The following is a 16,444-nucleotide window of genomic DNA, read 5'->3' as shown; positions in this document are numbered from 1 at the left end:
CTCCCCTGATAAAACCTACTACCGAGAAGAGGGTAACTTACACTTGAATACTAAGGCTTTATTGTGAAAAACACCTCGCTGAAGTGCGTACACAAGTCTACAAATGTTATAAAAGTTCTAATTATGTAACTCATCATTTTACGTTCCTAGTAGTGGTAACGTTTTTCCAAAGGATTAAACATAACGTTACGTCACTGTTAAAGTTGAAGCAATATTATACTGCATTTAATATAAAACAAGGTGACTTGAGTCTGATGAACTGAAATCGTCGATGGGACCTAACTGGTTAAAAAAAGAATAAAAACCAAAACATTGGATGTTAAGTGTCTCCTTTTAAAGGGAGGAAACATGTAAATCCTTAAAATAACTACATTTATAACTGATATTTTGCCATTATAATTGCATGGTTCTAAATATATTCTATAGTTGTAAAGATTTATTTTTTCGAGCCAGTAAAAAAACATCTGTGCTGCTGGTTTGTTTTATTTAATAAGAGAGAACAATGATCAGGTGGACCCCACTAAGTGAATGAGTTCTTCACTGTATTAATCAGCTGATGCCTTTAGCCTTCAAGGGGGCACACAATATTTGGGTAGTAATTGTTGTACTTCCTTGGGCCAGTTAGATTTAGTAAATGCTCGAGTATTAGTATAATTGAAATGTCCACGTGCTGACATGTTTGTGTTTTCATTTCAGAGGAAGTCACCTATGAATACAGGACACCTGTAAGTAAAGTAAACCTGTCCATGCTCTTTTTAGTTTTAATAGTATTACTCGCCTAATAATAAATAAACATACACATTCAATGACAAATGTTTTTGAAAAAGGTTATTTTCATGTAAATTACAAGTAGTGGGGAACTCAACAAATGGCCCTTAAATGATATATTGGTGGATCTCTATTACTGTCCATTTTCATTTAGGCTCCCTGTTGCTATGGGCTTTTAACCTGCCAGAGATATAAATGAAACGTAATGTAAATGAATGTTGAGCCAGTTAAAGCCGTTGGGCGTACAGGTATGCTTTTTGGTAAACAATGGTGCAACACTACTTCTTATCACTGCTTTCCATCTTGCAGATCAGGAATGAAAGTGCAGGAGACCGGTCAGTTCTGTTACAAAGTCCTCTATTGTCAGCTCCAAAAATTCATTGCCTTTGCTTAAGTAACTAAAAAAATGTAACCTTTTTTGTCTTATCTAGTGGCTCCTACATGAGGTCAAGACCAGATAGGAGTGAGAGGGAATTTGAACATGAGTAAGTTATCAATATATTAATCTTTGCATTAGTTGTTGTCTCAGTTGGTGAGAAGTTTCCACACGTGTTCTGTTTCTCTCTACAGGCAATCCTACTCCAGCTACTCAAGGTCAATGCCTGAATACAAAGGAAGAGATTTGGTTGATGAGTAAGTGTATTCATACTCATAGGGTCATCAAAATCTATTTTGCTTAACATTACCACATTTGTTTGTAATTATTTTTTAAATGTAGTTCATTACTTTGAGTACCTTACTTGACTTCCATCCTACATACTTCTACTCCGTGACAGTTCAGAGGCAAATATTGTACTATTTACTGCATTTCTTGCACAGCTACAGTGACTGGTTACTTTAAAGATTGCGATTTTACATACAAGAATGTATGAGTTTAAAAAGTATGATGCATGGTTTCAGATTAAACTACCATACAGCATATCAAACGAATTTTGGAGGCCCGACTCAAACAACTACAACAGTAACAAGCTGCATACATATTAATGCATCAATAATAACAATAATCTACAACATAACTCACATTACTTTTGACATTTGAAGTATATTTAAGTATGTGATTTTACCTAATAACAATTTTCAATACAGTGAGTTTACCTGTTATAAAAGTATTGTATTATATTGCAGTATTGTTTTAAAAAGTGCAATGTGCCTATTGGGACCATTATATAACAGAAAAAAAGCTGACCTCCAACAGTCCAGAGCCAGAAAGAGGAGCAATTTATGAAGATTTAAAGTCTTGATGTGATTTTTCTTTTTACTTAACCCAACATTTTTAGAGCCGTAACAATTAATTGAATGTATTCATGGTTAATTTACTTTCCTTTCAGGTCGGACATGTACGATACACCGTCAACCTACACAGACTCCTACAAGAAACCGACCCCCATGAAGTCTCCAGAGGCACCCAAGTCGTCTCGCCTCATCCCGCTCTGGGTTCAGTTTGTCTTCTTCCTGGCTGTGGTACTCTTGCTCTACTTAGTTTTTTCAAGTATGGAAGCAAATGAATCCCTCAAAGGATTAGAATGATTCATTTTAATGAATGCTTGGTTTGAGGGGATATTATACATTTTAATTGGATGAATGTATTTTGGTTAATGCATTTATTTTAGACATTGCTGACATTGGGCGTAATGCAATATTTGTATGCTTTATAGTGGCAGTTTACGCGCTTGCTTAAGTTCATGGGTAAAATTGTCAAACAGCAAGACTACTAGAAGATATGAGGATGCCACTTTTAAAGCACTTATCACAAAGAAATACAGAAAAGCTTTCTTCGCCTTCTCTGGACACTTTCAGTGGGATCTGTTTTTGATCTGCAGCTCCTCCACAGCCCACTGCACCAACTAGTGATAAATGCGGCATTATATTTCCAGATGTTATGGCAGTTTTATTATATATTTCATCTTCACAGATCTTTATGTCAGCAATTTAAGATCAATGGATTATAAGGTTAAATATTTAGAAAGCGAGATGAAGCGCATAAGGAATCCAAACACTATTTTATTGTTTTTAACCTCTCGCTATTAGATTAAGTGTCTCAGCAATTCACAAGGAATCTGCATCGGAAGATCACACTTTATTAACCACATCTTCAAAATCGTGATGCGCAATCTCATAAAATGTCAAATTTCATATTCCATTGGTTGAATAAGACTGTCAATGTCAGTTTGTCAAATTTGAATTGATTTTTGGATATCATTTCTTCGCACTACAATACATATGAACGAGTGTGTCCATATTCAAAACAAACAGCTAAACCTCACGTCCGTGCATTAATCAACCTGCTGTTCTGTATCAAAAAGTACAAAAATGCTTCCATTTGTCGGTTATCAGAAATAATTATTAAAAAGTACAGCTTTTAGACCAGCTGTTATACAAGTGCCTAAGTGGTTTTATAGGAATAATTGGGACTACTATTTTATCTTGGGTAAAATGATTAAATTGAACTGTTTATACAAGCTGTAATGTGTATGTTTTGTTCCAGTAGGAATGTTGCACATTTTTATTATCCAATCCTTGCATTTTATAGAGTTTGATGTGTTTTGTATTGCTGTAGCATTATTCCAACTATTAAAAAAGATTGAAAATGTTAATATTTGAATTGCAATTGCATCAAAGGTAAGTAAACTATTCAAAAAAAGATATAGAAATAAACAGATAAAATATGTGTTCTTTATATGTAGTCCAAGTAAATGCAACACATCCATCGACAGTTTATGCAGAGAGGATTGTAGATGGTCAACAAATAACAACCCATACGCTCTAACGACAGCACGTTTTAATGCACTACAGCTTCTATTGAGTGCAGAGATCTACATATTCTAAAATTACATAAGCTGCATTGGGTTAGACTAAAATACAAAAACACTTTGTAATCCTTTAAGGATCATTGTAGAAGCGAGAACACCATAAAGTAGTGGAGCCTTTTAGTGTTACTAAACAACAAATGTCTGTAAAATGCATTCAGAGACAAATCTACACGGTCAGTATTTTGTGGCTTTTAGTTAATACTAGTTATAAGAGCCCATCCATCCTTTCAGAGTAATACCACAAGCCTGATATTTGGTGTGATGTAGGTCCACGTTAATCTCATAAAAACTGCCTTATCCAGACTGTACTGCATCCAGGATGTGCCTCTATCCGGAGGTGGATGACCGACAGAACTGTTTGGTTCTGCGGCCCGTCTCTTCCCGACTGAGTTCAAGATGGACGCCGTGTAGGGGCCCCTTGCTGTCCTCTCACTCGTCATTCTGCTTAACAAGGATTACAAATAAAATGCTTCACTTTAAAATGTACTGGTGTGGCACAATTAACTGCAGACAATTACAAATCAAATATTAAAGTGTCTATAATAAAAGGATCCACCCCTCCTTACAAGTTTTTATTGATTTTAGTATGAATAGAGGGGGAAAATCTCACACGAAGACAAAAGAAAAAAAAAAGATAAAGGACATAGGTGCAACAAATATCAAATCTCCTTTGAAGTATTTTTATAAAACAGGAAAACTTCCAAGGAGGATAAATACCATTTTATAGGCATCTTATGTGCAAGAATCATGGGCTTCAATACCTTTAGTGATACGGTAGCCTGCGATCTCCCTCATGGCTTGTTAATTGATAAGGCAACATAAGTGTTATCCACACCTGTTGGAAGAAACACATTTATTAGTCTTGGTTGACATACAGGATGTTATCTAGAAGTCCCGTGTCTGTCTAAAGCCTAAACAAGCCGCTGTTGGTAAAATGAACTTACAGGTTCTGGTCTCTCGCTCAAGTTCAGTGGGCTTCTTCTCCTTGTTACACAGCACCTTGGCCACGATGATTATAACAATGACAGCTACTACAAATGTCAAGCCGGACACAAGCCAGCTGATCACCATTGGACTCAGAACTGGATCTGGATCTGAGAAAGGGAGGAGGAGTTACATACGGGGTGGGTTATCATAGATGACTATGTAATACAGTCAAAAAATAAAGAAAATATGTACAGGAATATCTACACAGAATCTAAATGGATAGGATTCATTCGGAATCCTATTGTATAGGCCCTCTGGTAACATATGTAAAGAATAGCATATGTAAAAACATCTTTATAACATCAGTTTCACCTCTGACGGCTATAGGCAGGGGCTGGCTTTCTCTGGAGACAAAGGTGCGTCCCCCCAGCTGGACCCGATACTGGCAGTAGTAGTATCCCTCGTTAGAGCTCTGGGCGCTGGGGAAGGTGAAAGTGACCAACGGGGTGAGGGCAGGCAGGGACTGGCGCACTGTGCCGTTGGAGCGGATCAGACGCAGCTGGAAGGAGCCTCCGGGGTACTGCTGCGGGGTGGAGCAGCTGATGTTAAAACTGTGGCCTTTAATGACGGAACCAGCCGGGGCCTCAGTGGACGTGTTGTACCAATGTTGGGGAGTGAGGAGTTCCACTGTGGTCATTCAAAAAGGAATTAAAAGGGGTTATGAAATTCAGTGTGAGACAGACGTTTTATCAGGATAAAAGAAGAATTTTAAATTAGTTTGTACCCAACTTGGGGCTGAATATTAAAAGTATAATTCTAACCTTCTACACAACATCAAATGAAAAAATGCCATTAATACCGATATCCTTTATGGAAAACTGAAATAAATCAATAAAACATCAATACTAAACCATATGGACCGTAGAAAGAAAAACAGCAGAGTAGGCATTAAAATACAAATGTGTACAAATATGTATACAAAACTTGGAGCGTTAATCGGCATCATGCTTATTATAATAGATGAGACAATGAGGTTATGACTCACCAACAGTGATGTTTATAGAGTTGCTTGGTGGGGAGCTCAGCAGCTGAGAAGGGAAGCCACCGTTGATCCTGTACCCACAACTGTAACTGCCCTGGTGGAAAGTCTCTATGTCGGACAATGTCAGCTCCACTTTGGTCTGGGTCTGGTCCGCCCTCTGTGTAACCAGTGGTGTAGAAACTCCATGCTTGAACAGGTGGAAGTCACTGAGGTGGTGACCTAGCAAAACGCTGCAGCCAAAGCGAACAGCCTCGCCAGGAGAGAACACAGTGTGAGGTGACAGCAGCGTGAGGGTGGGCGTTAAAAGGGTACCTGTGAGTAAAGACAGGTAAAACACAATGTGGATTAGAAGACACAATGTTTAGGATGTTAAAAAAAGGGTAGCGGGTAATATCAGGGGATACAGTACTCGTCAGAAGGTTGGAATGAGACAATGTGTTTTAGTAGTGGGATTCTGCTGAGTTTGGGGACTCATTGCGCCACGGAAAAGAGTTCTAATTAGGATTTAAGATTTCCTGAAAATCCATGTGTGGAGTGGACTGTCACCTGAGCATTTCACACCTGCATCCTTCTCATGGGTACAGAGGACGTTGCTGTGAAGGACAACAGCACAGCGTGTCAGACTGGACTCATGTCCGGAGCACTGGACATGCCGCAGCGAGATCTCTCCACCGCCTGCCCCAAACACGGCCCCATGCAGGGCAGATTCAGCTAAGCCACAGCCCAGCTCCAGGCACACCACATCCGCCTCCCGGAGGTCCCAGCCATGGTCGCACACCGTGCCCCACTGGTCATGGCGGAGGACCTCAACTCTGCCAGAACACTTGTTCTCCCCATCTACTAGTCTGACCCCACCTGTGGATCAGAGAAAGAAATCCCGTAAGAGACAGAACATGTGGGAAGAGCAATGGCTGCAGCAGGTTTGTGTGGATCCCAGGCGTACCAAAAGCAGCAACTCCATCCCACAGAACACCCAACAGGCCTGGGAGGAAATTAAAAACAAAAATACGGATTAAAACCAATTTTTAAATGTCAAAAATAGCAGTGATTATGTTACAATGGCTAAATTGTTAAGCACACTTATCATTACACTATATAAGTGATAAGTGCGGCATTGAAAGCGCCTTTCATCAGTGTGTTCACTTAAACTGTTGGAGCTTTTTTTGAGACGGGTCGATTCAACTTCACCTTCATTTTACAAAATTATACATTCCTCGCCCCTATAAACTATGCCATGAGTTTGAATACAAAATAAACACGATTGTTTTTACATTGTAGTACGCCAACCAAAGTAACGTAAGTTAGCGTCACTGCTCGTATAATTATAATCCCATTAAGCACCACCTAACGTTAATGATAACGGTATTGTTAGCTAACGTTAGCTGTTTACGTTTTAGCCGACCCACAAGCTGAACCCGCCGCTATTACGTCAGCTACCTGGGCTAAGCGTTACCTGTTAAAGGGATATGGAGGAATCTCAGCATGGCTCCCCTCACCCTTCCATCCGACCGCCGGGTGGTAAGGGCGCCCGTTGTCGTGGTGGTGGTGCAAACAGGCGTTGGAAGCTGGGGACCGAACTAAACATTAAGTTAGCTAGCGTTAGCTTGTGTGCTACAACGTGGGTCCGGTCGGCTAACTGACGTTCCGCTAATAGCTAACGGCTAAGTAACTTTAAACCAACCCACTCTCACTGGGCGGGTGTTTAGATCGACAACCGAGAAATACTAATGCGGTTAATTCTTGTCACCAGGAAAAAGTGAGGCTTTGACACGATGTAAATAGTCAAGATAATGTTATGACACTTAACAAGTACTCACCGCTAGGCCGCGATCCTAACGTCAACCATCGGGGAATAGCGGAGCTGTGGAGTCGTTCCCCCCGCGGCAGACAGAGGTCACCACCCCCCCACCGCAGCGGTGCATCGCCTCCATTAGTTTCTCCTCTGGGGGGGAAACTCGACAATTACCTGCAAGGGCTTTGAATACTGCACATTTTAAAATGGACAGACTTGATTTATCGAAAGGCAACGCAAAGACACTGTGAAGGCGTCAAATGTGAGAATAAAAATACTTCTCAATTTCCCTTGAATTGTCTTTTCGTGGAGCTGTGACTATATTTATGTTGTGTGAACTTGGATAGGTTGTCTTTATTGATTGTGGCTGTATGTTTTTCAGAAGCCAGAGGAAGGCGCTTAGTTGAAATGCACAACGTGTTATATGAAAGAAAAAAACAAGAAAATCCACAATCCTTGTGTAGTGCAAAGACATTCTTAAACTCAGTAAAGGCTGAATCAACAGTCATGTCTTTGGCAAAGTAATCAATTCTGTGATTAGTTTTCTGTGTATTTACTTCGGGTCTATATTTTTAGCATTGAATGTTTTTTTAAATTCTTATCAGGGACATTAGTAAGTACAAAAACTGCTTAGTTTGCTATTGTTGTACAATGGCTTGGTTAGAAAAAATTGTTATAACATTTAGTCACCTTTATTTAGGAGGAAGTGAAAAAGGAACCAATCTTCCAGTCATCCTCGTGAGCCTGTTCTACAACATGGATAAACAGTCAGAACACATTTGCTGATTCATGTCTGACGAATGCAATTGTTTCCCATACAGTGTCATTTTACATTTCCCGGTCCAAGACGACTACTTTTCTACAGCCTTGAATGTTTTCCCTTCCTTTTGTTTGTGTTCTAAACAAATATATTTGCATTTTCAGTTCCTTGTTTGAGTCAAAGACAAACCATAAGTCATCCAGAACAGAGCTTCGTCCTCTCAGGCAACCCTGGCATGGGAAGCTTGTGAAGGCATTGGGTAAAAAGGAATCTTGCAATACAAAAGATATCCTGCAAAACCTGCTTCAGTCTAAACGAGAGCTGCACCGAAGGTGAATGCAAAGCCAAGAGGTTTGAGTCATAGAAATCAGAGCCCATCATTTGTGGTAGGACAGGGAAATGGTTGACTCAGTCCCTTTGCAACATGACAGGCCGTTGTCAGTTAAAAAAAAAAAAAAAGACAAATGGACAAAGGACAAGGACAAATTGAGATGTGTAAACTATCAGACTTTCACTGATTCAAGTCAGTCATTGCTGCCAAAGGTGCCCTTGAAGTCCAACAGTAGCTATACGCAATTGAAATCAATGTTTCAAATTACCTTTAACCTTAGAATTAAAATGTGTAAAAAAAATAAAAAAAGATGAGCTCAACTGCGATTATTTGTGTAAAAATTCATATATGAATATGCAAGACTCGTTTCCAGGGGGGGGGGGGGGCGGGGTTAAAACATAAGCTGTCATTTACCAAACAAAAGTTCCTACAATATTTGGACCTATGAACAGTACCAGTCCCTAGTCAGTGGCCTCTTCTCCACAACTTCAGTGCAGACCCGTCTCTTCCACTGTGCTTTAATCACTTTTATGCTATTTTGTGTACAAAATAATTTCTTCAGCAAACCACCCACTGATTCTGTTTGTGATGCATTTTATTGCGCCATTGGTCAAATAGGCATCCAAGTTGTCATTTATTAAAAGGTGACTTTCTCCCCCCCCCACCCCCCCGACAAACATGCAGATAAGTCTGCATGCTTGTATGTATTTATATTAATATTATACAATTTCCTGAAAAATATCAAACCTCAAAACAAGTAATTTTGTTAAACAAAACTCAAAATGATTTGTGATGGTTACATTTCAGCGAACAGCACTAATAGTAGTACTTCCTCAGAGTTACCAAGAGTCAACTTGTGCAGTCATGCGTGTTGGTACATTTACCACTGATAAGGGAACAAATAATGACATAACAAAAATATACAATAATTTAGTTAACTTAACACTAGTCCTTAACAAGATGACCTTTTTGTGGAGTTTAATTGAAGTACCATGACCTTTTCAGTGGTTTTGAAAAACTCCTAACAAGCCTCTAATAAAATAATGTGTATAGCTCTTTGGATAACAGTACAACCTGCTTCAGCTCCACCATAAAAGTCTCTGTAGCACCACATAAATAGAATGTATGTACTGCATTTTCAAAAGTCTTTTGCCCATCCTATTTTGGGTCGCATCCATTGTTTGTCAGGCTCCCAACTTCCCAGCAGCTTCTTCACTTTGAATCCCCAAGAAGATGGACAAGGAGTTCATACGTGGAGAGGACGATGGCCGTGTTGGGGATTTGTCTAATTAGCTGTGGAATGAGTCCTCTATAAAAAGCTGCATAGCCTTCCTCCACCGCTATCAACCTCCCTGTCTGGAAGAAATACTTGTACTTGCTGCCTTCTTCACGAAGCCTCGTTCGAATTACCTCTGTGGAGACAAAAAAAGGCATTAGTCACCAAACAAATTGTCCCACCAGTCATTAGTTGTGTTGCAAGAGCCGGGCAATGGCCGTTAGTGTTTACCGTGTGGGTAGGCTATGCAGGATGCACATCCCTTTGAAAAAGCCGCAGCCATCATCAGACCCAGGAAGTCCGATGCGCCCTTCTCCTTTCCGCCATTCGAGGAGGCGAATTGGCTCGCGGCGAGCTGTTTCTTCAGCGTCTCATAGATGAGAAAGCAGATCATGGTCTCCGAGATGCCAGCATAAGATGCGGTCAGGCCTCGGTAGAAGCCCCGTATCCCTTCTGTTTTGTGAACATATCGGGCACACTGCAATGCATTCATCTTCTTCTCTCCTCTGGCTCTAAAAGGGGAAAGCCCAACAGTCTCATTAGTGCTAAAAATCATACTCAGTGGGAGAATTAGTGTTGGAAACTATTGGATATTCTGTTCAGTATTAATTAACCTCTTTTTTCAGTTTCTTGTCTAACTTTTAGCCCTTTGAGGAAGAAGGCAACACCCTGGAATTTCCTTCTTGAGATCAATGTACTGTAATATGTGCCGCTAGTCAGGTGTTCTTCAGCCAGAGTTAACAGATCCGTTCGAGTCCTCACATGATACGACTGCCCTGTACTCAGTAATGTAAATATAGACTCTTCTTCTGCACGCAGGCCAGTGCGTCAGCACTGTGTATTCCTGGAGCTGGGTCACACGCTTGGTCTCAAAAAACTGCCTAACCCAAGGACACCATGGTGGAGGTCTGTTAAAGGTCATATTATATGGAGAATTTGACACCTACAAAGTTCCTAAAATAACTGTAGTTCTAATCAGCTACAGCTAAAATATAAGTGAACACATGATAGGTGAAATTGTGAGGGTACACACTTTTTCTCCAGCTGCATTCTGGTCTTGACCATCCAGACGGGGTTCATCAGAGAATTAGTAACAAAAGCTGAGAACGGGGGTAAAGAGGCACATTTATTTTTACATTGACATAATATTCAATTCATCCCTCCTTGAAACTTAAAGTTGTAAGAATAGATGTATGCGTTTGATTTAAGGGAATCAGTGCAAAAGCATCCATATCTGTTGGAATAAATACTACTGTCAGATATACTGACCCTTTGAGGTCGATATCAGTTTGATTGTTTTTTTATATAAAAACAATGGCATGTAAGCATTCTGTTAGATCAGCCAGTGGACTATTTTTGCAGAGCCCTGGATCGTATTCCATATTACAGCCATTTTATGTGTGTGTTAGGAAAGCTAACATGCAGACTGCTCACCTGCAACACCAGCAGAGGACATGTGCACCACTCCACTATTGGGGACAAACAGCCTATTGAACGTCTCTTTAGCTTTTGAGTATGCGGCAAAGTAAATGGCTCTGAAACACAGAACAACCTGGTGAGAACTCCACAGGGAAGCAACTATAAAATAGGTGAGAACACAAAGATCAAATGAATGCATTTCAATAAGTTAATGTGTTTTTATATACTGGGCAATTCTGCAAAATAATCCATTTGGACTTCTGTTGGCCTTTGACAGAGTGCATCCAGAGCAGTTTCCCCAATGCCTGTTTTTTCTACTTGACTTCTGGAACCAACTGCCAGTGCACCAAAATGGGCTGAATAAGCAGTGAGCACCACTGGCTCCAGCTGAGCTGCCCCTAATGTGAGCCTGGCCAAGTTGGCCAGCGGAATGGAGCGAATGTGGAATCACTGGGCAAAGGGATCACGTCGCAGCTACTTATTAACCATGGGGAAAGCAGACGTGACCTATGAACCGTTTCAGTCCGAGAAACAGAGATGACAGAGTGTCAAAGTCTAAATCAACATTTCTATGGTAAATGCACCAGGATTGTTCTTTTTGAGTCATTGCGTTTAGGTTAGCATCCATGAGGTAACATGCCAACTAACCAACTATTTGTTGACACTACAGAAATAAACCATAAAGGTAAAAATTGAACGTCACTAGATGTACCTACATAAGACTAAACTTGACTTAAGGCAGATCACTACTAACAACTAGAACTGTGTAATGTATTTTAGTGAATCAGAATCAAACAAACATTAGACCTGATCTCTTACATTGTTCTTTTTTCTTTTTGTGTTAAGTTTAATCAAAAACAAGTACAAAGGACATGTGTTGTCAAAAAACTAAACAACGGAGTCAAAGAACTTCGTAACCATGACAACCACTTTGTTTATACAGCCCAGTTAATGCTTTGGGTCATTAAAGTTTAAAATCCAAACAGCTTCCTGTTTTTTTTAAACCGTTTTTAGACTTTACTGAGAAAGCACCACTCTGCCTCACTACGTGACCTTATTAGCATTTGCTTTGTTCATTGTTTAGGAATGTCTATCAATGGTTGACATCACAAACCTGTTCAACAACAATGACTTTCTTTTAAAAAAAATTGAAAGCACTATGGTAAGGAAAAGGTGGAGAGATTGAATGTAGTGTTGACAATAATGCAATTGTACCTTGAGGGTGCCACGCCAACCAGATTTGGCCCCAGACCACGGAAAAGTGATCTTGGTCCCTCTTTTTCGAGAATCGAGCTGAAACACAAGAAAACCACTGTCAAAAAAACTAAAATTTGAATTTACATAAATACACAAGTCAATCTTTCTCTACATGTCACAGTAAAGGTCTGTGTCAGAATATCACAACCGGTTCTATTATGGGAATGAGGATGATTTCCAGCCCTGTTCAAACCAAGTGCATGAAACCCAGTCCTCTCCGGCTTGTCACGTCAGCCATGTCGCTCTATGGTTTTTTTTAAAACTCTTTCGCAGGGAGTGAACTTCATTAGCCAGATGATATTCATGTCTGTCTGGGACTGTGCAAAGGGGGAGGGTACAATGGCAACAGAGGGTTTGTAATGCGAAACTCGTCTCTCGAGCAGTGTTCACACATTTCACCTCTGTCTCGCACTTGATACCCCGACTCCTCCTCTCAAGAAACATACTGAACGGCTCACAATTGAGGTTACTTCACTTAGAGAAGGGGTTTACCATCCAGAAATAGATTTGCACATTCAAATAAATATAAGCCTAACAGTTAACAGCTGACTAGTCCAGTTTAGTTGTGCCCCCAGTCCTCTGCTGGGCACCCTGCATAGTCTCTGCTCCTCATAGTCATAAGAGGGCTGCTTTCATGGACACAAACAAAGAAAACTGTTTTTTTTTTTGGTGGTACACAATACTTTTGGCTGCCTTGAACTGCTGGTTGAATACAACCAATATAAAACATTCAGATCCTCACTGTTGTTTAGGATTTAAAAAAACTAAATTACCTCAAGAAACAGCCACTACAACCAAAACTAACATCTTACCGTAGGACCTGCAGGAGCCCTGGAGTAACTGTCCCAGGTCGAATAACTCCAGTTCCGTTAAGGGTGCCCATCTGGACCTGGAAGACGGGTCGAAGGGAGAGCCCGGAGGACTGCAAGCGTGTTTTCAACACTTCCAGGGGGCAGGTCACGATGGCCCCCACCGTGCCGCTACATCTGCAAATCAAAAACATAAAATTATTGATGAATTAAGATGATGAACTTATTACTCATACAAGCAAATGCATGTATACAACCCAAGTAGAGGGGTTGTTTTGATTTGCAAGGATACGTGCGCCAGCTTCCACTGAGCATAGTGTTCTTCCATCAAAACAAAGCCGAGGAGCTACGGACGAGTGCAATGAAGTATGGGCAGGCCAGATACTGGCTCTGCAGTGGAAAAACTTAGTTAACCCAGCACATCTAGTACACAGGGTTTTACAGCTCAGATGGTCTGATTGCAGTTGAATGGAGTCATTTGGCTGTTTTTGGATAACTTGTCTATCACAGCTAAAAGAACAATTCATTATTTATCTACAGGTCAAATTGGTACATCCTTTAGCAACTGCATCTATAACCGTGTATGTGACACGCTTAGAATCCTGGAAGGGATCAGACTAAGCCTCTTTACCGCTTGTGCAGGGACAAAGTGAAACATCTCGGACCGGTGTTTAACGACACAGAAGGAGTCATCCCCATAGTACATGATGTTCCACGTTGCATAACCTAATTTGACAAACAAAAACATGTCTGCTGTCATGCACCAACCGCCAAGTCAAATTCTTTGTATGTCTCACATATAATGGTAATGAATGTTTCCTGATGTAGACATTATGAAGCGCTGTTGAGGCCATGAAATCTCCAGGTGAAGGGATGAAAGGAGGTGGGCAGTCTGACAAGTAACAAATGTGTTTGCAAAATGACATTGTGTCGTTAGTATTTCAACACATATTTCCCGCGGATTGGATGTTTTAAGACTATTCAGTCAGATACAGTTACATTTATTTATTTAAAATATATATATTTTTATAATATTTTTATTTTATTATTAAAATAGTTCCATGTGTGGAGCCAAACGGAAGCCACTTTGTAACCTAGAGTCTGCTCATTACATTTCAAGGGTAAAATGGCGTCATGTTAACGAGCCATGCGACTATAACGGCATCTGGAAGCCACCAAGACGGCGGTAACATCACGGGCCTTTTAATGTCATCAAGAGGAGGTTAGCTAGCACAGCCAGCGTGGACGTCTCCACTTCACTTTAGTCCACGTTACGTCACCCCGAAGGACACTGTACACGGCTAGCTAAAGCCTGTGAGCTCTCTTGTCACTGCGCCACCTCCAGCCAACACTCAGTCTTAGTCTGCACATCTCATCACCGCTTGAAACGCAGTGTACCACCTTATACGTAACGGTGTGAGCCGCGACAGGAATCCGTCCATCTAGATCAAAAGCATACAGCGGTTTCTCGCTAGCCAACGGTAGCTAACGGGCTAGCGAAGCAGGTGTTAGCAAAACTTCAGTAAGGAAGTAGCGCTGGACTCCTAACAAATACAATATGTCGTCGAGTGGCTTATCTCAAAGACTACAGCGTTACTTTTTTGTTTGTTAATTCGTCTCGGCCATTTGGACAATAATAAATAACGCGGTCATATAAAGCGATAACTCCTACGCTAAATGCGGCATTTTGAGCTATGCTAACACGAGCTAGCTCGGCTACCTCGCTAGCATACTGGCGAGCGGCTCTTTAATGCCGAAAATGGGTAAGATCTTAAGAGTGATTTCTACGAGGAGATTCAAAAGCACTCGTGCAAGCAACAGCGCGTACCCGCTTCATGTTACATCAACCAGTGAGCTATAAATAACGCAGCACTAGTCTGGTTAAATGCAGTAACGCAAGCGTTCATGTGACTTACCCCCCTGCAAAGAGATTTAGTAGAGTGTCCTTCTGCGCCATTCTGTCCCTTTTCACACCGTCACCATACTCGTGTTGTGTGGCTTGTTAAAATCGCGTTGGTTCACAAAGACGGAGCGGAACAAGGGTGCCGTGAGCGCAGTATCGCCCCACTCGTCCCGGCTGGGTGGAGCGGCGGAGGGTGATCCGAGGAACTGCTCAGCATTTACGTCAGAGGGCCGGACGGGGGTGTTGTCTGTGACGTCAGAACATGTGTTCAACAGAGATGAACAAAATAGAAGAACAACCATTTCTACCTTTTGAAATCCTCCTGAGCTTCTCTAATTTTTATTCTGAACGGCTCATAACATAGATATTCAATTAAAGATGTATGATTGCAAAAAAAAGACTGTTTTCAGAAACATTTTTTAAACCAATTACTTCATTATTCGTTTACACTTCCCTTGTGAAGTAGATAATCAGCATAAACATATTTGTCAAAGGAAAGATCACAATACAAAGCCCTTGACTTTAATTGGAAATATGGAGCAGAAATATGACTCAATGCCAACTTGTTTTCTATGATGGTCATGTGATGTTATGGTATGTGCTGTACAGTAATGGCCATTGACTAATAAAAGTTGGTGAGCTATTACTCTGGCTATAAAACTACACAAAAATACAGACACTTTGTTCCCCCCTTTATCTGTACGATAACATCTTCTGGGACATCTGTAGATGTGTCAAAACAGCTGAAAAACAACTTTTGTCATCTTACTTTGTCGAATACTTTTAAGTTAAAAAAAAAATTAAGTTAAGTTAAAATTACTTTTAACGGGTTATAAAACAGTCTCCATCGAATACTGATTTCTCTACACAAGTAAACAAGGCCACTTGTAAGAAGACTGGCCATTCCTGTAAAGTGATTCTTGTTGCTTGTCTTTTGTGCCACCAGGTGAGATTATGTGCAAAATCCGACAACATTTTGTCAGGTTTACTGGAAACTCTTTCAGTTCAGACACTGATATGTGATCCCCGCTGGGAGCCAACAACCAGGGCCTGAAAAATGACTACTGCAGTAAAATCAAAGATTTCCATAGGGGCATCTGGTGCCTGCTTTTGGCCAGGACAATCGCAACAAAAAAAACATAGTAGTAGCTTTACAAGTCTATCTGTTGCTGACGCAGGTGTAGCACAATGTGTATTGGGCCTATTGATAAAAGTATCAAGGACCGTGGCAACATTCCCCAGAAAAAGTGCTGTATTACAATTGTTCCTTTATTTTATACCTACCAAAACATAATGCTAAAGTATAGTTAATATGGACCTTTAGGCTGCTAAACTTAAGGTACATTTGTT

At 40.5% G+C, this 16,444-nt stretch overlaps 2 protein-coding genes across 4 annotated transcripts; both read right to left on the bottom strand.

Moving 5' to 3' along the window:
* Positions 1–3,355: 3,355 nt before the first annotated feature.
* On the bottom strand, positions 3,356–7,572 carry si:ch211-150o23.3 (uncharacterized). Of its 3 annotated transcripts, none has more exons than XM_037479560.2 (9): positions 7,365–7,572; positions 7,001–7,124; positions 6,491–6,529; positions 6,094–6,402; positions 5,551–5,859; positions 4,878–5,192; positions 4,523–4,672; positions 4,340–4,413; positions 3,356–4,022 (listed from the first exon to the last, which is right to left on the bottom strand). In XM_037479560.2, the coding sequence occupies exons 2-8, from the start codon at positions 7,029–7,031 to the stop codon at positions 4,370–4,372; spliced, it is 1,197 nt and encodes a 398-aa protein (XP_037335457.2). In that variant the 5' UTR covers positions 7,032–7,124; positions 7,365–7,572; the 3' UTR covers positions 3,356–4,022; positions 4,340–4,369. The 3 variants fall into 3 exon arrangements, with proteins under 3 accessions (XP_037335457.2, XP_037335458.2, XP_062420187.1); XM_037479561.2 differs by having other exon boundaries at positions 3,356–4,019; XM_062564203.1 differs by having other exon boundaries at positions 3,356–4,019; positions 7,001–7,112.
* Positions 7,573–8,806: 1,234 nt separating this feature from the next.
* On the bottom strand, positions 8,807–15,312 carry slc25a33 (solute carrier family 25 member 33). The gene is made up of 7 exons (XM_037480516.2): positions 15,108–15,312; positions 13,195–13,368; positions 12,341–12,418; positions 11,141–11,241; positions 10,740–10,806; positions 9,938–10,218; positions 8,807–9,842 (listed from the first exon to the last, which is right to left on the bottom strand). The coding sequence occupies exons 1-7, from the start codon at positions 15,146–15,148 to the stop codon at positions 9,643–9,645; spliced, it is 942 nt and encodes a 313-aa protein (XP_037336413.2). The 5' UTR covers positions 15,149–15,312; the 3' UTR covers positions 8,807–9,642.
* Between the last annotated feature and the right edge of the window lie 1,132 nt (positions 15,313–16,444).

This window comes from Pungitius pungitius, chromosome 1, assembly GCF_949316345.1.
Source record: "Pungitius pungitius chromosome 1, fPunPun2.1, whole genome shotgun sequence".
Taxonomy (NCBI): Eukaryota; Metazoa; Chordata; class Actinopteri; order Perciformes; family Gasterosteidae; genus Pungitius; species Pungitius pungitius.
This window is presented reverse-complemented; position numbering and strand designations above follow the sequence as displayed.